This window comes from Parus major, chromosome 1 (genome assembly GCF_001522545.3).
Source record: "Parus major isolate Abel chromosome 1, Parus_major1.1, whole genome shotgun sequence".
Lineage (NCBI taxonomy): Eukaryota > Metazoa > Chordata > Aves > Passeriformes > Paridae > Parus > Parus major.
Window position 1 is genome coordinate 48,723,875 of NC_031768.1, and position 26,201 is coordinate 48,750,075.

At 37.8% G+C, this 26,201-nt stretch overlaps 1 protein-coding gene across 21 annotated transcripts in view; it reads right to left on the reverse strand.

The window, feature by feature from the left end:
• Window positions 1-26,201, reverse strand: part of LMO7 (LIM domain 7) — a 131,549-nt gene that overhangs the window by 19,743 nt on the left and 85,605 nt on the right. For 9 of the 21 annotated variants that reach the window (XM_015632655.3, XM_015632645.3, XM_015632613.3 and 6 more), the window contains 17 exons: window positions 25,116-25,146; window positions 24,611-24,724; window positions 23,919-24,117; window positions 22,533-22,785; window positions 21,803-22,102; window positions 21,157-21,444; window positions 20,688-20,888; window positions 19,504-20,220; window positions 17,952-17,981; window positions 15,525-15,642; window positions 14,232-14,374; window positions 12,457-12,916; window positions 11,381-11,704; window positions 8,400-8,514; window positions 2,906-3,067; window positions 1,354-1,538; window positions 619-679 (listed from right to left, as the gene is read on the reverse strand). In XM_015632655.3, the coding sequence (XP_015488141.1) occupies window positions 619-679; window positions 1,354-1,538; window positions 2,906-3,067; window positions 8,400-8,514; window positions 11,381-11,704; window positions 12,457-12,916; window positions 14,232-14,374; window positions 15,525-15,642; window positions 17,952-17,981; window positions 19,504-20,220; window positions 20,688-20,888; window positions 21,157-21,444; window positions 21,803-22,102; window positions 22,533-22,785; window positions 23,919-24,117; window positions 24,611-24,724; window positions 25,116-25,146 (3,701 nt within the window). The remainder of the gene's footprint in view (window positions 1-618; window positions 680-1,353; window positions 1,539-2,905; window positions 3,068-8,399; window positions 8,515-11,380; window positions 11,705-12,456; window positions 12,917-14,231; window positions 14,375-15,524; window positions 15,643-17,951; window positions 17,982-19,503; window positions 20,221-20,687; window positions 20,889-21,156; window positions 21,445-21,802; window positions 22,103-22,532; window positions 22,786-23,918; window positions 24,118-24,610; window positions 24,725-25,115; window positions 25,147-26,201) is intronic. The other 12 variants (XM_015632621.3, XM_015632594.3, XM_015632672.3 and 9 more) reach the window with 9 other exon arrangements.

Here is a 26,201-nt window from a genome sequence, read left to right on the forward strand (position 1 = left end):
TAAAATGAAATACAAAGTTCCTACTTGAGGATTATCATTCCATTAGGAAGCATACATACCTGGTTTCTCTCACTGCTGTCAAGTAAGATTATAACTCGTCATAGCATCATATGCAATTATTACTTATATCAAAATCATCAACATTGTTCTCCAGGAATAAAAATAAAGTAAGAATAGTGAAAACAGCCGCTAACTCCAAAAACATCACAACTGAAAGAGGCAGGCAAAAATAGCAAAAAGTTGAGTATACTACACTCTTCCTGGGCAGTGAAATAAGTCAATACTCATACTAACTCAGTCTCCATACAATGCAGTAGCAATTACAATAAATCATGTGCCTTCTTCTCTTTCACCCTTACCACACATTAAATTTACAACCACTAATGCAGAGACAGGGGGCTTTTGCAGCTTTGTTGTCAGTTCTCAAACTGCCTAGCAAACTGTGGAAGCAAACTGCGCCCAGTTTGGATGCAACAAGATCTCTGTGATATCTGTCTGGCTTTTGGTTCTTAAAGGTGTCACTTCCCCCACTGCGTAACACCTCCAGTCATTACAGGTTTAGTGTCTGTGCTTGTTGCAAACCACGCAATTAGCAGATGAATAGCAACAGTGGTTTACCTCTTTGTTCATTAGAGCCAAGATCTCCTTGCATTCCATTTATCAATTTTGCTTCTGTATTCTGAAACAAACAAATAAATAAATAAATGTCTTAGGCTTATTAGATTTGTGGAAGTTTATCCAACCTATCCAATCATGCATCCTTCCTGACAGTAACTATATGTCATGAAACACTTCGTAACATTTTATAGAAAGATACAAAAAAATCTAAAACTTCCTCAGCGTAATTTATAATAAAGCTACTGCATACATTTGAGGCAATCAATAACCAGCTGTGAACTGCTGCAGAAATAAAAAAACATTAGTTTGCAAGAAAATGCCAGAAGCCAAGATCTTCCTATTTCAGCTCCTTGGCAGGCAGGTTTTCATTTACAAATAATTTAAAAGCACATATATGTCTGTTCTTTGGGGCTGCAACTTCCACTTAGGCTAATAATTCAAAGTCTTCTCTGAAGAATAAACACTATATAAACTAAACATAGTTTTAATCAAAATATAGTCTGCACATGTTTTAATATTTATCATTCACCAGTGTTTTCTCATGAATAGACAGTAGCAAGTCCTTAAAACATCTCATTTACCTTAGTACATACACAGCTACATCTCCATATTTCAGATATTTTAGGTCCTATACTTGTACTTGTGTTGTTCTCTTTTCCATCCTCCCACTATCAAGACATTACATTTTTTTTCTTTCTCCTCCCAGCTCCCATGGACCTTCAAAAACATACTCACAGAACTTTGAAGGCTGCTGGAGAAATCTCTTTTTGTAGATGTGGTGGAAGCATTTGAAACTTTTTCTCCTGAAGTTGCATCAATCCATTTATTTTCAGATGTACCTATAATGTTGGTAGCCATACTGGTGAGATTGAGGATTTTATGCCTTACATATGGCAGGGAAGGCAGGTCTTTGCCCCAATCTTTTTGATATGTGGAGGATCAAGAAATTAATACAGACAGTAACGTCAAAGAACAGAACAAGAGCTAGTGAAAACATTAAAATAACACAAGAACACACAGAAGAGGGAGACACACAAATCAGGTGGAATTTGTGAAGACAGGAAAAAGGGCATCTATAGCAGACCGCCTTCCCCAAAAATGTAGTGTTAGTCATAAGCTAGGTAAAAGTTTACCAAATATTTTTCTGATACGTGCTACAGCAGCTGAACATTAGAGAGGAGTTAGCATTCATTGGAAACTATTTCATTTGTGTTAGTAAGGATTGAGAAAATTCTTCAAATTTTACTCACTCAAGGTACACAGACTCATACACTATCCAGGGAAGGGTCATTTTCATGTCCATGCTCATCAGGAAACAGAGAGGGGGAAGAAAATGCAGTCTAAACTAAACTAGCAAAATTGATGAGGTAAAGACAAATTACGCTTTTCCTCACATATTCCATTTCTCCTCTCCCTACCCTTCCTACTGAAAATTTTATTAAATTATTTTTTGCCACTAATCTCACTCTTCAGTTGTATTAGGTCCTATAAAGTGATTTGTTTCTTGTCTCTTCCTAACCCCACTGTTTTTACCCCAGTTTGCTGATAACTTATTTACCTAGCTTCCCACTAAAGGAATGTTCTGCATTTATACTGTGAAAAAAATCACTGGTCACACTTCTAACTCTGAAAAAATTCTTCTAGAACTTGGAAAGAGTTTCCTGATTAAAACCATGACAAATCAAGACATGCTACAAGCCTGTCAAGCCAGAATGGAGAATCTCCCTACCCAGAATGAGAATCAGTAATCATTCTGGAGAGATTACAGCACCACAATATTTGGGTCAATGGCTAGAATCATAACACACAGATACTACATCACCAACAGGCTTATACCTCACTTCAAATGCTCCCTGAAGAAAGGAACACAAGATCCTCCTTCCCTGAATGAGGTGGTGACTGAGAGACAGGGCCTTTAAAAATTATTATCCTCTAGAGGTCAGACCCTCTTCATTTTTGTGGTACGGCAGGAAAGAAAATGTTAGATTCCTTTTTGTGCTGCTTGCACACTTTTTTACCTGCCCATCCTCTAAGAAACAGGCCTGAGCACAAGAGTGAGGTCAGTAGTTCAATGTTTTGCAGATTTGCTTGTCAAGACTTTTCTAATGCACAAGCAGTTAAAAAAGCAGAGTTGTGTTAAAATGCAACAGACACGCTGGCAAACTACTTAGCTTAGATACGTATTACTGCTGTAAGGGTAATAAGGACTCTCAGCTGTCAGGTACAGCAGAGACAAAGCTTATTTGCCTTACAGAGCATACAGTATCTGCCCGACGAAACAACTCACCATTCTTTCCATATCGTCTGACATCCATGACCAGGTTTCCAGTTTCTAGTGCTCTGCTGATGGCCTCTTCCCACTGACTGTAGTCCATATGTGAAACCTTTGTGCCATTGACAGCAATGATCTCATCATCTACATGCAGCTGACAAAGTGCTGCAGGGCTGCCTGCAGAAAACAGAAGAAAAATGTTATTATGTCTCCATACATATTTTTTTTCCCTCACAGTTATGATTGGAAGAGAGTGGATTGGGGAATCATTCAAAGAAATGATTAACGGTGGATATTTAGAAAGTCTTAGAAAGCTTCACTACACTGTAACATAGGCCCAGTGACCTCAGTATCAAAGTAGCTTTTCAGTTTAGAACTTATGGGAACAATAAAGAAATCAGTCTTCTGGACTTGTAAGTCTTCAGATTCTGGCTAGCCTATTTAATAAACAACCTCTCTGCTCAGTCTTCCCTTCACTAACTCACCTTTATAAGCTGCAATAGTTAGAGAGAGAGGAAGCACCACAATGTCTATATCCAGCAATTAGCTGAAATTCAGCCAAAGTTTGGGTAATCCTCTTACTTGTCAAAAAAAACCAGCCTGCACTTTGTTAATTCCAGTAGAAGCTGGCTTTCTCATATTCTCATTTATGTTTTCTGAGCTCTTTATTGCTTTATGCTGCTTTATTGCTTTGCTAGAATAGTTTGCTAGCTCTGGATTCATAATTGGACTCAAGATATTGCTGAATACTGTCCTACTAGACTTTTCTGGATTGTACTTATTTTGTCTCTCTTAAAAGCAAACTTTATGGCAGGTTGGACTTTGAATCTACTGATATTTTGCAAGGCAGGCTGCACTTTATACTTTTTTTCATCTGTTACACATTGGCAGGCAATCTCACTAGACTAAAGACAGAGAACATAGAGGACCAGTTCATAAACTTTTTCTCTATTTAATTCAGAAATGAATGAGCTGAGAAACTCGGACTCTCCAAGCAAAACTTCATGGATTACATATGAATGGTTCTTCCATTAAGAATTATCCCCTTAGCAGAACAGAAAATAGAAAAGCCAAGTAAAAATATGGTTAAGGATTGTAAAATAAACCCTGATGTCAATAAAACAAGTTTGAATTGCACAAAATTTATTCATCATCACTCACTAAAAAGCTACACTAGCTACTCTGCTAGAAGAACATGGCTCCATACTATATCTTTCTGCATCATTCTTAAAATATGGACTAAAAATTTCATTTGCAGTTATCAGTACTAATTGCTTTTAAGCAGTATTGTAGAAGAAAAGGTAATGTTTTCATCTGGAGGAGGGAACATGGACAATATGTTTAACTGGAAAAAACATGTGTTTCTAGGAGTCAGGAAGATGTTAAAGAACCATGGATCTTCAAGTCTGTTAATGGAAGGTACAACTAAGAATACTATCAAAGATACTAATACTGAAGTTACTAACCTCAACATCATCATGTAACATTTGCAATCATGTCTGATATTTAGTACCACACAGTTTAATCTGGACTAAGCCTTACTTATGCTCATGGTAAGGGAAAGCTTCAGGGCTCCAGCACAGTCATCAGAACTCAATTTCTGTTTTGAGTTGTGACAGAATAAGCCCCCAGTAACAACAACAACAAGATTGTGTTCTTTTTGTTCAAATAATTTGTTGGGGATGAGTCTGGGCTCAGAGTTGTGAACAGTATACCTCAGCTCAGTTTTAGGAAAGGAAGGGAGTTGAAGATTGCACAGTTTTTCCTAGACTAATACTAGTAAGGCATATCCAGACCATACTCCAACCGTACAGATTGAATGAACAGCAGCAGTCTCTAGATCTGGACACAAAATAGCCAGAACAACTCACACTGCTCAATTTCTGGCCTGTAACTTTGCCAGCAGCTCTTCCTCCACAGTCTCTGGACAAAAGGGCTTCTCAAGAGTGCTTCTCAGGGTGCCTACAGTGGGCTTCTGCGCCGATTCACCTCCAGAGAAGCCCACAGAGACTGGCCAGAAATTAAGGTGCCAGAAGTTGAATGCTACTAGTTGTCTTTCTCTGTCCAGCTCCTCCAAGACTAAAGGAATTAACAATACTTTATATTCCTATAGAGGACTTAGCTTTCATTATATAAAATGTGTACTGCTTTTATGTTTTTCATAAGTTTCCCTAAAGATAAAAGGTTTTTCTTTCTTGCTAGTGCCCAGTAAAAACAAAAAATACTCATTTTTCCATATGTTCTAAGTTATCTCTAACCTCTCCCCATCTGTGGTTATTACAACAGATAAACACTATCTCAATGATAGAAAAAAGATAAAACTTGAAGGATGTGGGTCAAATTTACTTTGTCCTACATGACTGCAAGTGTTTGATCAGACATGCACTCCTATATCAACACAATCTCAAAAAAAATATTGCAAAAGGAAAGTGAAAAGGGAAGTACTGAAACAATAAAGATTATATGACACTGGGGAAGTGGGAAGAACAATGTCTAGATTAATGACTAAGGCTTTCTATTTACCTAATTTTTAGTGCAAAGTTTGAAAACTCCTGTAAAAAATGAGAACTATCCTTTTTTATACATAGCAAATGGGCCTCAGTGAAATGTGTTACAAGCTTAACTCTTACTTAGCTTTTTGAGAACACTTATAAGAAGTTAATTTTGCCTATCAAGTAGTTTTCTTAGTGGATTTTAAGGAATGGCATATGTAGGATTCAGAGTCATCTATAAGGAGTAAAAAATAATACGTGCTGGGTATCATGTCAAGAAAATCATATAGCTAGTTAGGAAGACAACATAATCAGAGAAAGCATTCCTGGAAACTTTTTCTGGTCTCAGGAAGGAGAAAAAAGGTGACTGGAACAGTTGGTTTGGATTTGCCAAGCCTAAATCACACCTGACGAACCTGGTTATCTTCAATGCTGAATTGACTAGAGCTGTGTGCATGGGGGAAGAGAGGTGGTTACAACCCACCTTGCCTTTAATAAGACCATTGACATGATATTCCATAGTATCCTGGTATCAAACTTGGGCTGGTATTGTCCACAGGGCAGAATGACCAGATGGGTGAAAAACAGGCTGGGCTGTCAGGCTCTGTGGGAAGTGGTTAATGGCTCTTACTCAGCCTGCAGGCTGCTTACAAGTGGATCTCACCAGGATGTATCCAGGGATCTATCCTCTTTAATGTGTTCACCAATAAGCAGAAGAAGGAGGTAAAACAAACCCTCATCAAGTTTTCAAACCCTGCCAAAAGCAAGAGGGTGGCCAATAACTGGAGGACAGGGCTGCTGTTGAGAGCAGGATCCTGGCATTCAGCAAGGCCAAATGCAGGGTCCTGCTCCTGGAAAGGATTAATCCCAGTGATGGTACAGGGATTCACTGATGGGCTGGAGAGCAGGGCTGGGGGGGCCCTGGCACTGGTGGGGCTGTATGGACACCAACATGACCAACAGATCAAGACAAGTGACCATTCTATTCACTCAGGACATCTTATGCCACATTGACAATACTGTGTCCAGTTTTGGTGCTTCTCTGTAAGAGAGGCCTCCATGAACTGGGACAAGTTAAATGGTAAGGTACTGGGATGGTCAGGGCTAGAGCAATTTGACCCATGAGGAAAGGCTGAGGAGTATGGACCTGTTCATCCTGGAGAAGAGAGGCTACAGGAGAACCTAAAAGGAACTCCCCCAGTACGTGCCAGGAGCTCCCTGAGAAGGGAAAGTCTGCTTTTTATTAAAACTTATTCCAAGAAAACACAGAACCAGTGGTTATGAACTGGTTATCAACTGGTCAGTCTGACTGGATATGTAGGGATGATGCCCAGAGAGGCTGTGCTGTTTCCACCTCAGAGGGTCTCCAACCCACATGGGTAAAAGCCCAATTCCATATTGACATTTTTTGAGCAGTGTGTTGGCCTAGAAATCTTCAAAGATGTCTTCCAATATAAATTATCCTACTACTTATCCTTAAAAATACGAAATACAGCATTCCCAAGTGCCTAGCTGAAATCATATATTACTCTTTCAATGGGCCATCCACCTCTCTCATCCTTCATTTCTTTAAAGGGAGCTACAGCTATTGAATAAGGATACAAGATAAGACATTTGTTGGAAGAAAAACGTGCTGAACACAGGCTACAAACACGAACACTGAGATACAGTCCATTCTCAGTTCAGTCTATACTTTGCGCTCTTCCTTGTCAGAATGGCAATAAAGCAGAGCCAAGATAACAACCACAAGGCCTTCCCCTCCTCCTTGGCACAGAGCCCATGTGGACCTTTGTGAATGACCAGCAGGAACATTCACTACCCTCAGATTTCTCCTTTTCAGCTAGCAGTGCAAATGGGCAGACCCCTGCCTCCACGGAGGGAAATCAAAGCCTAGCAGCAGGGAAAACAAAGGGAACTCTATTCTATTCTTTGGGCAAAGGGAATATTAATGTTTCCATAATCACAGAATGAAACTGGTTGGGAGAAACCACAGTGATTCATCTGGTCCATCCTCCCTGCTCAAGGAAGGTTATCCTAGAGCAAATCTAATTATGAAAATACCCAGATATAGTGAAGAAAGGCCTCTTCACTTCTTGAATTTAAAAAGAAAAAACAAATCCAAGACTGCTCATTAACTGCTGTTAAATGGTATTGTTTTCACTCTGGAAAGCATAATACAGGGCTAAGTAAATTAAAACTTTACAGTTATTTCTCCTTTCTCAGGATGATCTTGAGTTAGGTGGAAAGAAAGGCACAATTCAATATTCCTCAAATACTACTGGCAGTGGGAAAGACCATAGTTTAGAAAACAAGCATTATATGTGATTTGCTTGGGTTTTGGTTGTTTTGTTGCATTTTTTTTTTAAGAAAATCAAGCTTGTTCTCCGCAGACTTTTAAAGGTTAGAAATAAACTTTATATATGTATCACCTCAAGACAAAAATGTTTGCTTTCCCTCAGTACTAAAACAAGTGAAAAAAAACTGCACTGGAAATCAATTTAGAAGTTGCAATTACTTAAGAATATGAGCTGTCTCCAAAACTCATCATGACTATGAAAGGAGAAATTGAACAAAGAGTATTAACTCCCAAGTTTCCTCTACATGTCTATGTCCATCTATGTGTGTTTACAAATCATGTGAAATGAAATCTTTTAAACTTGGCCAAAAGAAATAGTCTGGATATTACAAGTCTGTATTTGCCTGTAAATACTGTTCTGTAAGAGGCTCAGTGAACAAATAATCATGTTTATACCCTCTTTGATTAGGAAAATGCATTTCATTTTGGTGTTTCTGAATTTAACCTGTTTCAAGAGATGAGGAGTCACAGAAATACTATTTTATATAGTATTTATTCATATATAATACAATACTAATATTAGCAAACTAAATACTGATTTTTCAGTTCTACACCTGACGTTTTAAAATGTTTGAAGCATTCTTAGCAGCAAATGCCTTAATTTAGAAGCCTCTGCAAACTAAACATAAGAACAAAAATTTGTGTATATATACACATTTACCTTCTTCAACTGTCTGTACAATGGCTCCTGAAGAACTCCAGTTTGTTGTAAACCCAAAGCTGTGACTGTGGCCAGGCCTCTGGTTTATACTGATTCTCATTTCACTGTACTGTTCCTGAAAAATAAAACATGACACTACAGTATCTGGTATCACAGGAATCTAAATGAGGGAAAGTGTATCCTCTAAATAAGTAAGGCTGCTCACAATGTGCACTTTAATCATCTATTATTAGCATCACAGACAAAGGAAACAGTATTGAAGTCAGTTAACTAACTCATTTGCTTTTTATTCCAACAGGTGTGTTTTCAGTTTACATTTGTATTTTCTCTACACGTATATTTCACTCCGCATTTCTATTATTTTAAACCTTTTGCAACACAATGCTAAAAAATAGTAAGAACTTGCAGGAAACTAAACCCTTAAATGAATCTCCATGGATGGTCTTGTGAATTTGTGGCATGTACTGCCTCCTCAGAGAGCATCAGAGATGTGAAAAACCTAGATAACCATAATCTTTACCATGAGAATCATCAGTTTCCTTTAGGCTCAATGCTGCAACAAAGTTTATTTGGGTGCACAACCATCTTCTTGATTTTGTGTTAAATACTAGCAGCTTGCTATTGATTTTGTGATAGGGAGCTTAGATAATAAAAATAATCCAAAATCAGCTAAATCCAGATCTTTGACTTTAATGGACTTTCAAGATGCTTTCAGAATCTGAATCAAAATCGGACATCACCATTTTAAACAACAAGAATATCTGAATGGGAAAACATTTTGTAACACTTGCTTTCAATCCCACACTGTATTAAGAGCATGTGTTGCATACATTAACATTCTAATGTGAGCTCATTAAAAACTATTAAAATACCCAAATGCACGCTATGCACTTCATCAGCATGAAATTGACATTGATATAAAAGTGGAAAAAAACGGATATTTCTGTCAAGCAATAATAGATAGATTAAAATAGATACTTTCCAACGAAATGATAATGGAAGGGACCCTGCACGTTTTTACACATGCATTAAATGTACACCTACATTTTAGTTCCCTAGTGAACCAGCCTTCCTGAAGAGTCGGATTTATTTTCCCTAACTTGAAATATTTAAAAGTCTTGAAACCTATGCCAATTCCTCCAAGCTCCAATGTTGGTGAGATGCAACAGGCAGCTACAGTAGGCACTGAACAAGCAGATGCAGCCAGCCAAAGTGTCAGGGAGGTGCAGACAGAGGTGATTTCAGCAGCACCCAAGTACTGGATAGAGAAGAAAACAGCACTGCACGACACCATCCTAAGGTATCGCCTCACATTACAGGAATGTTCCTGGGAAAGCACTCCCCATTACAGCCCAGGTTAGAAATTAAGCCTTCAAGTTACAGCTACTGCCTTGCAAATGCTCCCGCACATCCCAAGTCCTTAGGTGAGTATATTAAAAGTGAATCTACTAAACAGGTTAACACACTGGGCTAAAGAACATACAAACCTTTAGAGTTTGAGTGTGTTCCTGGAAATTACTACTGGTCTTAATTTTATTTTTTTTTTCCACCTTTCCAACATAACTCTTCAGATCTATCTTGTCAGAGGAATAATGTGACTTTGTACACTGAACTTCATAATTTTTATAGGTCATCCCTAAAACAGTGCTCCACAGACCTGGTGTTATGACCCTGATGACTAGTGAACTATATCAATCTCTCTGGCAATGATTTACAAACACGTCAAATGGAACTTGCATCTCTTAACCTAGAGCTTAAGTTATATAACACAACCAAGACTTTTTTTTAACTTTTTGCAAAATTTTTTAAATAACCCCCATCATACTCACTTGTAGCAGGAAAAATTTATAATCACATAATTAATGACAGGAGAAAACCAAACGGACCTAGTACATGCTATTCTCATTTGCCTTGCTTAAACAGATACTAAGAACTCATATCAAATCTGTCAGTTTTCACTGATTAAAACAGAAACTCCTTTGCCTGCTTTTGCTACAACAGGAAAAGAAAAGGTCATTATCTCTTTCCTCATATAGCAATCACAGTTTCAAAAAATTATGATAAAGTCGTTACAATGGCCAAGGGCCATCAGGGGCATTAAACTGCAATGTATTTCTTTTCCACAAGTGATTAGGAAGAAGAATGTTTGGAAGCAAATGAATTTCTAAAAAGGTGGTATGGGAAATGATTTCATAAATCAGCATCCAAGGTCTTACGACTCCTACCCAAAAAACTGGCACAATTAAGTTTTACAGCAGGATCAGGAATGCAAATCTGTCAAGGGTTATGAACTGAGCCATCAGATAGAACAGAAAGGTATCAAAAATTAAAGCTGTTGTTGGTGAAACATGCAATCAATTGGAGGAAACAGCACTTAAGATACATATTTCAAGAACAACACTGAAAGACCCAACCTTTTATCCAATTAGCACATGCACAAAGAAGATGGTGATTTACTTAAAAATTAGCATGAACATTAATTAGATTCAAGTAAATAGCTAAAAAAAAAAAAAAAAAAGGCCCAAGCCACAACAGATGGAAAAAAGGATAGTATGATACTGATGTTTATGGCCAGCCTTTGAAAGGCTGATCTTTATTTTCCACCACCGGTTTAAAAGTGCAAATGAATGCTACAGCAGCTCAGATAATTCATCTAACTGTCACACCTGATTATATGCACAGTGTGCTAATTTGGAGAATAGCAAAAAAACTCTGCAAGCATTAAACAATATGCATAAGAACTATTCTAAATTAAAATGATAAATAAAATTTAACACATGACAAAATGGATAGGAAAAATTCATCAAAAAAATATTTTTTTCTCCTCCAAATACTCTTTCCCCTAAATTAAATAAAAGGAAATAGCAGATGTCCTCTTACTACCAGAAAAATACTTGCATTGGATGCATTTTATTTATTTTCTGTTTTATTCTGCTGTGGCATTCAGTTACACCAAGTAACCACATTATTTCCATGCTTACCATGGATTTTGAATCCTTAGGCTCTGTTGGACTCGCAGTTTCTGCAGAAGATGCAAGTGAAAGAGAATCAGGAGGAATGCCATATTCTGACTTAGTAATACTGCTCCCAGCATCTTCATCTTGGGACTTTAAAGTTAATGCCAAACTAGGAGGAGGTGTTGGCTGAACACCTTTTTCCTCCTCTTCCTCCTCACCTCTGCTTCTGAATGCACCAGTGGAGAGAGGGTGTGCAGAGTCTGGCTGTGAAAAGGAAATGCTGGTGAACAAAGCTTGAGTTCTTTTAGCTTTCTCTACTTCTCCATTGTACTTCTGAGCATCATCCATCTAGGAGAAAAATGACAGCTTGGTAAATAAGTGCTTTTAAAAAAGAAATCATTGAATCTTTCAGTGATCTTTATATTTAACAACACCACCTCCTTCTTTGGAGGAAATTCTGGTTCTTGTACCCCTTGTTAACTATCTACTTAGAAAAACATATTTTTCTCTCTTTAAATACTTGCAGAATAAATAGTCCAGACTTCTAAAGATAAACTTGTTAAAGTCATCTACTTAGAATTATTTACATTCTTACCACTTTTTACATTTAAACAAATAAGAATTTAGGAGAAAACTACGAAAATCATCATTGTTATGGGGCAGGGGGGAATCAATTTCATTGTTTCAGTGCTTTACAGTGTAGACAAAATTTAGCCTAGCATAAAATTTCAATTTCAACAAAGTCAGCAGAGCAGAGGAAACTTTTATCACCTGAAAAATTTATCTTTAACACTTAATTATGTTAAGCTGGCTCCAGATAATCACCTTCAAGGACAGGTTTTTGATAAAGCACACAAAGGAGACTTACTACAAGTAATAAAAAGAATGTTTTACCAAAGATAGTTACCAGCTTTAATTCTAGGAGCGCATTTAAGCACAGAAACACAAGTAAACATCTAAAGACACAATAGAGCTCTATTAACACAGCCCTCATCACACAGGAGGCAGTTTTCAAATAGAAACAAAACATTAAAACTACTGTTCCCCCAGCTATTGAAGACCCCCCATTTACAGACTTCAGGAATGAAGCAGAATTTTACCGTGAACGACCGTGGAAGTGACGAGATTCCTCTTGAGTGGACACCAAAAGGTCTTGGTGTAACCACAGATGTTAACCTGGAGGTATCAGTTTTCTGGTAAGTTCTCGGGAGAGAAGCTGAAACCTGAGCTGACCCAGTTTGAGCATTCACTGAGTAGCGAGTGGACAAAAGAGCCGGGCTCTGCTCCCGTTCCTGCGCCAGGCTCTCCGGGGGCGCAGGAGCTTCTCGAGCAGCCGAGCTCTCCGACAGGTTCTCCTTGGGTGCTTGTGTGGTGTACACACTTCTGCTGTCCTTAGTGCTGTAGGAAGCATCTTCTTCCAAACGGTAATCTTTGGCTGCTGACCAATCTTTTGCAGCTGTGGAAGGAGCTTTTTCTTCACTGAACACATCGTCGTTCAGTGAATATGTCCAGTTGTGCTCCTGTTTCTGCTGCTCATAGGAGTTCTCATCTCTCTCCTCCCTATGGGAACAGAGGCTGTTAAAATACCAAAGTGACCTGACAAACCGGCAGGCCTAAAGTCTTCCAACTAGTAAATGTTTAAGGCAGAGCATAAACCAAATAATAATAAATGTCCAGTTAATGAAAATGAATAGCCTCATTTAAATATATTAGTACTTTCATACATTTTTAAATCTATCTTCTTCCACCTCCTCCCCAGTTCAACACTCTCAAACAGTCAGACATACTACTATCACATTATCAGGCTTCCACCGTGACAGAACGCTTTGCCAAGAAATGACATAGCTGCACATAGCTATAAATGATGTAGATACACATACATTCAAGTTATACATCCTCAGAAATTCAGATTTATTTAGGAAAGAGCAGGAATAAGATAGTCCCGTAGCACTGCCTGAACTGTATAACTGTGCTTGATTTTTCTGCTCTATGAAAATGCTATGCTGAATTTTAGATATCTAAATAAGATAGTGCCCTGAAATTCAGATAATTCTTATTTTTTTGTTATTCATTCCTTTGTCATAAATGAACAACCACTACAATGATAATATTTAACACATCAGTTATAATATTCTTACTGATACTGAACATTCAACACAATTACCATCCACACTTTTATTCAAGCAACTAATTTTTGTCCTCACAAAATAGGAAAAAAAATAAAGAAATCCAAAAGATTAGACTTATTTCTTTGGTGAATACATGTCATGTGTATATTACCTTCAGCTCGGTCATATGTGCATTTGAAATGAATAAGCAGAAAAATAAATAAGACTATCACCTCTAGAAATGGTATTGTGCAGTTTAGACTTTTTTACTCTTTAGGAAGTAAATACCAGGAGGAAAAATTCGGGATGAAGGGGAAACCAAGTAAAAGTTTACAGTTCTGTGACATATTAAAATTCTGGTTGCAGTTCTCTACAGTGGCTAAAAAAACAGCAAATGCAGTGGTAGAAGGAAGAGAAATAGTTAACTTTATCCATGAGCAAAAAGGCAACTATCCAGTTCATTGCTATCATTTTAACTAATTTAAAGAGAACGCAAATGTTGACTTCTCAATACTTTTATTTATGCATAGCAGAGTAAAATATCATTTATAGAGAAAACTGTTTAACATTCTGTGCAAACAGTGCATTAGAAAACCATATTCAGCCCTTCAATTGCCGAGATTTCTACATTTTATTTTGCAACTAAAATTGTCAAGATCTCTGCAGAATCAATTGCAACTTGCTGGTAAAAGAGTCTCAAAAATTCAAAGGAATAAAAATGCTCACATTTATGCTCTTAAACATAATACTCCCATTTGGACCATTACCTCTCCTGCTGCATTTCTTTCAGTGATTTGGTACTCCTTCCAGACACCTCAGAGGCTCTCCTTTCAATTTCTTCTCTCTCTTCCTTTTTCTTTTGCAATTCTGAAGTGTAACTCTTTCTACGACTCTTCCATTTTGCTAGATCCTATTTACAATAACATGAATGCATACCATCAGGTTTTCTCCAGACTTACAGAGGCATCTCATTACATGCTATTTATTATCCTGATTTTATTTACATGTCTGCATCGCAGACACATTTTCACGTACCTTCCCCTAAATGATAAAGGGATTGTCATGTTCTAGTTAGAGTTGCAGGCTCATTGCCTCCTTAAGTTAACAACTGTAATTATTGGACTCTATGCCATTTGTTCCATTTTGTCCCCCCCTTTTCAATTTTTTTATAAAATACTTCACCCAATCACACATAATTGAAAACTAATGCAAATGCCATCTGTATTTCGTTGTTGAAGGCTTTAGAGTTTGGGATATCGTTATTTTCCCAAATCACTACTATGTTAGAATGATACACTAGTTTGAGAATAAATATGCCTTAAATTCTAAATTGAAAACAGATATTTCTGTAGTTTCTTCATTTCTGTAAAACCACAATGTGAACTGGAAATATTGTCCATGAAATACCAGAGCTGAGCTGAGGGAAGTACTGAATATTAGAACTGAGATGCATTAATCAAATAACTATGAACTTCTTGTTTGGTGCTGTGTTCTTAATTTTGGTTTCTTGTTGATTGATACTCATTCTCAAGCAGGGATTTTAATAAATTGAAAAGTCTTTAGATATGTTTATGATGCTGTGCAAAGCTACCATACAGTTTACAAGCTGGATTTAAGACAGAATTATTAGGGGATAGAAGCCTCAAGAATTTGCACAAGGAAGTATTATTTCTTCCGCTTTCTCCCAGAGGATCAAATACTCAGACATTCCAATCATTTCTCCAAAAAAAGCATTCAAAAATTGGAGATAACACAAGAAACTATGCCCCAATTTCTCTTTATGTCCACAGAAATCAATCCTGAAGGCTTTATTACAATACATATAAGTCTTATCCTGAAGCATTAATCAGAAACTCAGGATGATATTTAAAATAATTTCAGTTCTGCATTAAACAGGCATCCCCATAAACTCTAGTAGCTGCCTGAGATGAAATGTTTCAGAAGACAGCCCCATGAATTGCTGCACACATGCTGAAGCTTTTTTACTAGGGACACTGAAGGCAGGTGACAGCCAGCCCTTCAAGCAGGACACACAAGGAGACGTGAAAAGCAGTCCTTACTTCTTGCCACTTTAGATCTTGTTCTTGTAACTGTTCTTTTATCTTCTGCAGTTCTTCATAGCGGATTTTGCGCATTGTCTGCAGCTCGTCTGCACTGACATCATTCAAAGATTTACTCCTAGAAAGGGAAAAGAGAACTCAATTTTATAACATCCTAACCCTCATTTACACAAGTGAAACCTTCAGAGAGAGAGAAAGATTTATATTAGTACAACTGAATGCTTGTGAATGTTATTTTGAATGGAGCAGGACACACACTGGCAGCTGAATGAGAAAGACTGGGATGTTCTCTAGTGCCAACACGCAAGTCATTAGTTGGGTATTTGAGCAAATAAAATCAGGTTAAAGGAATAAGCAGCTCTGTGCGTCTCCACGCTGATCATTCACATTGAGCTCCTCATAGAACACTGCTACTTCTGTTTCAACTTGTTATTCTCTTTATATTGATCTTGTTTCTTTGTCCCAAAAGGCATTCCTTATCCCCAAATCCAAATTCTCATCCTTTGACTTCTTTCCTCTAACAACTTCAGTATCATCACCTGTTCTTTCCTTACTTAGGCTAATCATAAAATCTAAATCAGTTATTGATGCCCATTTCCAAAAGATTAAGGGTCACTCACTGCTAAATGCTCAGTTCATGGATGTCACAGGCCCCACTAGCCTATGCTGATCATCCCCAAGCCTCAGATGTTCTCTGCTCAAGCTGGCATGGTGAACACAGCCATCTTCCTGCTAACTTCTTCAACATGGTTACAGTTTCCCCAGGAACTCCTACTTGCTAGCTCCCTTTAACCTAAATTCCTCAAAGCTCACCTTTCATGCTCTTCCCCAACACATGCTATTTTTCCTTTGTTCTTCCACACTACAGTGATAAACATAACAGGACATTTAGTTTAGATATAAGACAAGCCTCCTGATGAGATCTGACCATAAGCCTCTGAGAAAGTAAGCAAAATGCAGGTGTTTCATCATAAGGTTAGATGATATAACACAAAGGGAAAGCTAGGTTTCTGAGGCTTGGGGGTATTTTTTGTTTCTGAGTATTCAAAAATACCTTTGTTTTCGTTTATCCAAAGTATGGGTTATAGAGGGATGTAACTAAGTTCTAGCAGGACTTGAAAATGTGGCACATCTCTGATATGATGGAAAATCAGATAAAAACCAAAACAGATTCAGCACAGAGCCTTGCTCTAATCTGTTGCATTCCAAGAGATCTCTGAACTAACAAACCAGACTTTCACTTCCTCCCAAGAGGCTGAACTCACTTTCATTGGTAACATAAGACTGGCCTCTGGCCTCTAGAAATAAAGGCTTGGGCATTAACTCATTGTATCTGTTTGCTTATCTATTTTCTGAATGAGAAGAGTGCCAAATTCAGCAAAAATCACCTGGCTGCTATTGCAGAAACTCTTTTCTTGTACAGCTCTTTCCCTCATCTTTTATGCTCAGAGTTATGTCACACATAGAAGTGTTTTGGGGTAACCAAATACTACATTAGGGTGTATCAAATTTGTTCCAGATGAGTTCAAGAAAACTTACATAACTTATAGTTTCCATTTCTTTCTCTTGAGTTACTATATCTGCCTGCAACAGAACAGGAGAATCTTGACCTAAAGAAAATATACCCTAAGTAAAGGTTTATATTCATAGCATGGAACTAGATCTCAGTTTTCATTTTAGTCCTAAGCTGTAAAACCTAACTAATGACTTGAGTCTTCTGAGTCTCCCTCTCCTAACACCTAAATTCTGCCGAAATATTTTGCACTTGAGTAAGTGTTAAGTCATTTGCCGGGTTCAGGGTAAAAATAGAAAAGCAAATAAATGAATAAATTGAAAAATTTTAAAAAAATCATTAGAACACCATGCATTCCCGAATACTTAACATGCCATCACACAACAAGTGGAAAAATTATTTGTCTTTGAGCCGCAGTTCATCATAAACAACATCTAGGTTCCTGTGACACAAATCTATACATTTATCACTGAGCATTCATAACCTGGAAGATATAAAATAACCCCAGACCATTCACCAACCCCTTGATAAATACCACTGCTGTAAATTTTCAGATTCTAGCTGTACAGCCTTCAAAATAAAATATTTGTTAGTATCCCTTTACACTTTTTGAATGTTTTAAAGCCTAATTTAAATAAAAAACCCCAAATTTTTCACTTCAGAGGGAATAAAACATTAGAGCTAATTTTCAAAGTGCCTGATAACCATAACTTGAATACACAAGACAGCAGGGAGAACTTTTGCCATATACACAGCTTTTATCTCTTATGTTCATTACATAAATTGCAAAGAACAGAATAACAAAGCATCATGCACAAGTTTTCAGCATGAGTTTTTAGCTACTGTGCATGCATAAAGACGAAAGGAGGCCAAATAAATAGCATTACAATCTTACAAGCTTTTATAAAACTTACCCTTGCTCATCAGAAAGCTTTTGAAACAGTCTGAGAAATCAGAAACCAAAAAAGAAAAGATTCAGTGTCTTGATATTGATAACAACATTAACACCATTAGTAGACCAGCACTCTCACTAAGTGATGGGGAAACTGAAAGCTTGGGAACCAGCCAGCATGGAATAGCACATCAGGAATTGGACACCAGTCAAAAAACACACCAGGACTTGCATGATGGGCAAAGTTGGGCAGAACTGTCAGAACAAGGCTGCCTGCAAGTTTCCAACACTTTTCATTTAGCAATGCTGCACAAATAGAGCCTTGTATTATTTCTGCACCACTTATTCCAGTGCTGCTGAACAGCACAATGCTCAAAAGAGACTCATTTCAAGAAATTAAAATTAATGCCAGCTCGAGTCCCAACAAAAAGTGTGGTTGACAGAGGTTGTTTTTTTGTTACTTCAATCATTTCTGATACTAACTGAAAGTAATACTTGATGTGTACCAGAATAAAAGACCCTATATAGAAGTTAAGCGCATTAATCCTTGAACACAACTAATCCAGGGGCAATTCAAGAGGATTTTTAGTGTTCTTGAATATGAGTATTTTATACTATAGCTATTTAATTCTACTTAATGAATTTTTAAAACATGCAATATTTTCCAAGCACTTCAGAAATATTTCTCAGTGAAGCTCGAACTTTGTTAAAAGCATTAAGCTTAAAAATTAAATGCAGCAACATCAAAATACCAACTGGAACACAGAAGTGCCTTAGTCACAAAGTAATGATGCACAGCTGGGAGATCTGCTACTTGCAATGCCGTATTTTCAGAGCTAAGTAAACATTTTGAACCCCACTCTCCCCCAGTAAATACAAAATTCAAAGGAGAGATAGGAAGTACTCATGAAACAGTATTCAGTCAGACAGCAGAAATTTTGAGAATACCAGGAAAGAAACAGAGGAAAGAATGACTTGAGATTGTATGAAAGTAGAGGGATAGTATTGGCAGAATAAAATATGCCACAGTGGACTTCAATATTTCATAGACACACAACTTGCATGCACCATGACTTTGGGCAGGCAAAACACTTTTTTTTTTTTTTTCACCTCATCTAATCATCTAAGAGCTGTGGCAGGACAGTTTACAAGCATTTTTAAACATAGGTGCAAGCAAGAATATCAGAATGCCCATTTCCAGAATTTGTCTTTAAAGTATTCATGTGTTTCAGAAATGTTGTTACCTATTATCTTGTAGAATAAAAGAAAATATTTCTAGCCTCCATAGACTTTTGAATAATCACTGTTCAACCATGGAAAGAAATTAATGCAGCCTGAGGGAATGATAACCCATTTCCTCCAAAGTGGCAGCCTAAAACTAGAAAACTTTATAATTTTTTTGTTGAAAATATGGTATTGCAGTCATGAGCTTCTACTCAACAAATAAAAAGCTTGTTCAAGGACGACACGAACAAATAGCAGATTGGCACTCTATGAATGGTTCAGCACAGGATGATGCTTTTCTGAATGGGAAGGGTTCAAGGGCACTCAATCTGTGCAGGACACAACCTGACCTCTCCACCATCTGCCGTTTCTTGTGTCTAACTTTGCTGGCCTCCCTGATTGCTTCCCACTTCTTCCAGTCTTCTTCACTGCATGGACCTGGGATGAAATTTACAGGCTGGACATTGCTTCCCACTTTCCAAGATTCAATCTTGCGGGTCAGCATATCGTCCTTCTTATGGTGTAAAGATGGTGACAACACTCTGCCATTGCTCTTCCTTTCCTCTGGTGTCGTGTTTTTTTCAAGTAAACACAGAAATTTGGACCGAATCTCTTCTGGGAGACTCCATGGATCAGGAAACAGTGCTGGGTGATACTTGTCGGGAGCACCTGATAAAGGCACCTCTTTTTTTTGAGAGAGGACTTTACGAAAAATCATGTCATCCTTTTCCAAATCTGGAATCACAGTTTGGCCCTCTCTGGGCTGCAGAATTATCTCACCCTCTAGAGGAGGCTCCTGCTCAGAGAATTTCTTTAAATACCGGGGGTCTTGAAGAACAACTTGATTCACATGGAAAGCCCCAGTTTTCCGAACGAACAAATCATCGTTTTCCAAATCTGGATATAGATATCCATTTTCCTCATCTCCTTGCTTGCCTCCTGGTATAAAGGAAACATTCTTTCTACATTTTATGAGCCTAGGGCCAGAAGTAGGATCAATTCTGGTCTCCATTTCAGAAGACATGTAGTCAGTGTATTTTTGCAGGGCCTGAAGTAACGAAAACTGACTGAAGCATATAAAACAAAAGGAGGGAAGTAAAAATATCATTAACTAGCAAGAGACAAGCAGATCACAACGTATTGCAATATACATTTGGTTTAGACTTGCAGTATCCCAATAAGAATGACGACACCACTTGGCATTCACCACCACTGACAGTAGCGCAGCACACGCCAACCAAGGCAAAGGTATCTTGGCATCCTAACCTGCTCAGAAACATCACACTTACATGCTCACACACAAAGCCAGTAATCCTATGCAGCATGTTACACTTTCACATTTACACGTTTCAGAAGGCCAGCAACTTATGGCTACATTAAAAGAGAAAAAAAACCCAAACCCAACAAACCAGCAAAACGGTAATAACCAAAAAAGCATGACATCACGGGACATGGTTTAATTTCATTTAGCTGTTGCATATCCAGCCATTTCTTTTTGATGCATCAAGAGAACAGCTCATGCAGCAGTATCAACCTGGGCTGATCAGAAGACTCCAAGATTTTTCCTTCTGCAATCTGTGACAATGAGCTTCCCAAATACTCAGCAGTTGGCTTATAATTCTGATCCCTTCTGCAGCTACTGTTCCAGTCAAAACTTGATTTTGGTTGATTAGCAACAATGGTACAGCTTTGTTTGTACGCAAATTCCTCATCCTCAGATTCTGATCTCTTTCTACTGTGCAGCAGCACAAAGAATGAGCAGAGGAGAAAGAAAAAAAAACAAAACATGAAGTCTACTCACTGCGTAAAATGCACAGTGGCAACAGTGCAATAGTGTATTTCAAGTGCAAAAGAATATTTCAGTTGTTTTCAGAAAAAAAAAAAGGAATAAAACATATCCTGCTGCTACACTGGAAATGTAAATTAAAAAATTCAAAGTCACAGAACTACACTTTATTTAGGCTTTGCACACAGGAGAGAAACAGGCATGCATGAAAACGCACCTGAACCCTTGAATCTCTTTATACCAGGGTTTGAAAGAGGATTTCTTGATTTTTTTCCATAGCAATTCTTCCTCTGGAGTCCAAAACTTAGGAAGAAATTTGTCAAAAGCAACAACTGTATTTGGTGCTGAAGAACTTAGCTTGCGAAAATAGAGATCATCTTTTTCAATGTTTGGGATGCCTACTTCTTCCTCGTCCTCATCAAAATACCCAGATAATTGTGAAGGATTGTTAACTCTTGGTTTGTTTTCCTCTTTAGTATCCAATTGCCTCTGCCTCCTCTGGTTACTGTTCAAAATATCCAATCAGTTAAGATATTTTAGGAGCAACTTGACATAAGGAATGCAAAAAGACATGCTTTTTGGCTCAGGAGCTCAGCCTTGTGAATGAAGCATATTAGTTCTCAATTTCATCACTGCAGCACCAGAAGAAATAAGATACATTAAGTAAAAAAAATTTAAAGGAAGTTAAATGGTTATATCAGCATCCTATCTCCTCTGACAAAAATACAAAATTTGACAGAAAAAGCATATCAAATTATAAGCTGTGTTAAAATGCCGATTAGAAGACTAACTTTATGGAGTTATTTTTGTGCTGCTATTTAGGTAAGGCAATAGTTACTGGATCTTGGATTAGTATCTCTGACCTCAGTGGTTCAAGCATTGCAGCTAGTGGACCAGCTGGATAACTTTCTCGCGAGCAAGATTTAGGAGAGTCATTGTGCAACATGAAACGATGTCCAGGTGCAGCAGAGCTTACAGGGCTCTTTTTGACTAGAAATCTACGATTTGCTAAGTCATCCAAAACAATGTCAGGCAGCCTTCTTTCATCTTCTGAATCAGAGCCACTGTCATACTCATAGGTGATCTGGAGGGAAGCTGGATTTGTGAGCCCACACTCTGCTCTGCTATTTTGGCATGAAGCTACAGGATTCGTGTCACGTCCACTGAGGTTGACCGAAAGAGGAATAGAATGAAGACAGTGAAGTCACGAAGGTAATGGTGAAACTCAAGAACTGCCCACTAATCTCATCTGAATGCATCAAGAAGCCGGACAACTGAAATTCATCACTACATTTTGGAAGCTTTAACAAGCAACTAAAACCATAGGTCTATCACTCGTGAACTTGCATTTAAGACATTTGGAGTCTGGCCAGCTTCAAAACATTACTCAAACATCCAAAAAAAAAGTAAAAAACCAAAACCAAAAACCAAACCACACAACCACACCAAAACGTCCCCCTTCGATAAAACATGGAAAAACAAATACTTGACTTTTTATTGCAGCAAGAACAGCTTTTCTTTAACTAATAAAGAAGTAACTTATTTTAAAAATTCTAAATCAAAGCCCACTTTACTAAGACAACACGCCAGTACCTTGAAAATGTTCCATCTGACTCAGTGAAAACAGGACTTGCCCAGCTCCTCCTGTTGTCCTCATTCTTCTCTGACCTCTTCTTCCTTAAAGGTGCTGGCACGTATGCTGTCTGCTTGTTTTTGTTGGGTAGGAAACGGTTGAAGTCAGTGGTAGGTTTTGGTTCAATCACAGAAATCCTACGGTAAGACCTGTCATCCTTGTGAGAGTCATGCATTTTGGAAGGCAGTTCCGAGTCTGTGTCACTGTCGCAACCTTAGAAAAGAAAGTAGAAGAAAGGGAAGATACAAACATCATTCTCTAGACATGTGCTTGTAGCTAAAACTTAGATCAAAGTCTTCTAAAATCACTTTATCTCTGTATTTGAGATGTTTCAGCTGCAAATTTGCTGAGCTACTGACAGAACAGTCGGAGAGGTATTTTTAGAAGTCTGTGGCAAAGCTATGATAAGATCCATTAAACTCAATTTGGTTTGCATTATCCTTCTGCATTTGTTCCATTCTTTCATTATCACTGCTCCCTGCAGGAAACAAACTGCTGGCCTCCAGACTGAAGACAAAAAAACTGCACAGAAATTTTTTAATTAAATAGTAACTGCAAGACAAATTTACTAACAAAGACAAGTTAACAGCAAATAATATAGCAATGTGCTCATCTCACCAGATGAACATCCAGTAGAAGCCCAGGGTACATCACATATGTAACATGGCTAAATGTTGCCTTGCATAGATCAGCAATGCTCCATGGAGCCTCTGCTCAATGATTTTGTTGTTCACATGAAACAAAATCCAAAACCTCACAATTTTTTTGACTTTGGACTACAAGTTGGTATTGAATTTTAAAACCAGCAAAGAAACGCAGACTAGAGTACTGCTTTAGGGTTCCAATCCTGTTACCTTTATTTTCATGACAAACTACTAAAAGTAACGAATATTGTTCAGTATTTAACCTGCAGGGCAAAACCTTATTGAATATTCAAAAATGAAGTAAAGACGTAGTGGTTTGACACAGCCACCTTAAGAACAAGGCAAGAGACCTTTGCAACTGGACAATTTTAGGCGATCCCATCCAGATCTAATTCCCAGCAATTTCCCTTACAGAACTCTGGGAATATACCCTGGCCACACACACCCCCTAAATGTGTCAGTGAGAGCAAGAGTTTCAGCAACCCTTCTTCCTAGGAAGATCTGTGTGAGCAGCGTTTTTTTCCTACCAACAGTTAGAGGTCAATATTTGCTTAAGCGAAATGCAACTGCAGGAGTTCCAAAACCAGAGTTGACTTTCAAGCTGGTTTAAGTACAGGATATCCAAGTACCAGGTCCATACATTGTCTTCTCCCACACTCATAAGCTACATGTCAATAAAAGAATTTAGAGAGGAAAACATACCTTCACTGCCACCTTTCAAGGTTATATCTGATGAAAAGCTCGTGCAGGATCTTGAACCAAGAGAGTCCAAGCTATCAAAGGAATCGTCTCTTTTATGAGAGGCTGAAGATGAAAAGGGCTCTCCCCGGTCAACGTACCAAATGTCACCGTACCCACTATCTCTCCCACTTCTGCACGGCTGGCTGGACTCTTCAAGTGCCTACAAGAGTAAGTTTTGAAAGGTCTTTTTCAATAATTTAGGGTGCAAATGTTACTCATTTACATTTTGAATTCACAAACTTCAGCAAAGACTACTGCAAACCCCTAAAACACATACACAATAACACATATACAACAGCTTGAACAGGAGGCTTGATATTTAAATTTTCTTAAATTTCTTTAAAATATTTAAAATATCTTAGATCTGTTTCATCTCAGCCAAAGAGGATTGAGATAGAGCTCTTCACAGTCTACCACATCAGTTAGAGCAGATGAATTCTGAAATTCATATGGGTAGAAGAAGAACCAATGTAAGCTAAAAATCATTTCTTTCATATGGAACTTGATAGCAAGCAAAACAAATAAAACAAATTACTATGTTCTCCAATCTAAGAAGAAAATTAAACCCCCCAAGAGACTGTTTAGAATTGCTGCTGTATAAGAAACTATGAACTTCAAGTTCTTCATTTAGATTCATTTTTTGGATTCCTTACCTTGGTCAATGCTTGCCCTAATAACTTCTCAAATGCTTTAAGATTGAGGTATGGACCATTATAATCAGGGTCACTTTGAGCTTTTCTCCCAAGCCAGTATAATGTAATCAAAACCTAAAAACAATCAGGGAAAAAAAACCAAAACACAAATACAAACTTAATTACATTCCTCTCATGCCATGTGCCAGTGTAAAAGAATCTCAGCATGCTGTTAGAGATGTTTCCATAATGAACTGCAAAATCTTGCATAGAGTATTAGCTAAGATTGCCACCAAAACCAATTAATGAGTGTCATGATGCATCTCATATCTCAAGTAAGCAGATGTAAGTACTGTTTTCAATTATTACAATGATTTGGGAAAGCAAGCCGTACATAGAGATCATTGTAAAATGGTATTAATTTGCATCAGATAAATAAATCGACAGTAGAAGAACAAGGTAAATTTGACAGAACCATAAACACAAGCATTTCAAATTAATTAATCACAACGTGCAACTGTCTTACATTTTTCACTCTTCTGTTGGTTTCCTCTGGTCTGAAGCAGGGCAGAGAATGAGAAAAAGAAAAGAAAATGTTTTAAAATTGCTGACTTAAAATTCAATTATTATTCAAGGTGTAAAAAGTTTCAAGACCAATTACCAGTCACTATAAAATATGCAACTATGACTGCTCCAAAAGAAATAAGAAGCATTTCACTTTCCAGTCATAACTCTACTATTTCAATTGTTACATGTAAAGTGAGAAGCTAGCCAATCTGTTATAGTTTCAGTTTTGCAAGGTACACAGAAAGGCTCTAGGCATTTTTAATTAGCTCTCATTCAGTTACCAACAAAATAGAAGTGGAAAACAAGCTATTGACTTTGGGAAATACAGCCTCTATAGCCAGGGAGATCACAGAATCATAGAATGGTTTGGGTTGGAAGGGCCCTTAAAGATCATCTACTTCCAACCCCTGTGCCATGGGCAGGGACACCTTCCACTAGACCAGGTTGCTGCAAGCCCCATCCAGCCTGGCTTTGGAACCTTTACAGAGATGGGGTATCCGCTGCTTGTCTGGACAATCCATGCCAGTGCCTCCCCACCATCAGAGTAGAGAATTTCTTCCCAACAGCCAATTTAAACTGACCCTCTCAGTTCAGTCATTCCCCCTTGGTCCTATCACTAAATGTCCCTGTAAAAAGCCCCTCTCAAGATTCCTTGTAGGCTCACTTTAGCTGCTGGAAGGCTGCTACAAGGTCTCCCTTGAGCCTTCTCTTTTCCAGCCTGAATAACCACAGATTTTCAATTCCATATGAAAGGAGTTTCAATTGTAGTTTTTTTCCCTGATTGTATTGTTTTCTAAGGTATTTGCCTTAGACAACAACAGAGAACACTTTAGCCAAGAGTAAACTTTTCAGACCAAAAAATAAGAAACTGAAACTGGGACATCTGGAGAGAGATGATGTAGGGCTGACAGGTTGGGTTTTGGATTCTTTTATACAAATACATGTTTTTCAAAATTATTGAATACATATGCAATTACTAACAATAGGAAACTTTTATATATATACACCCAGTCTGCAGCACACCTTGGAAATATACCAACAGACA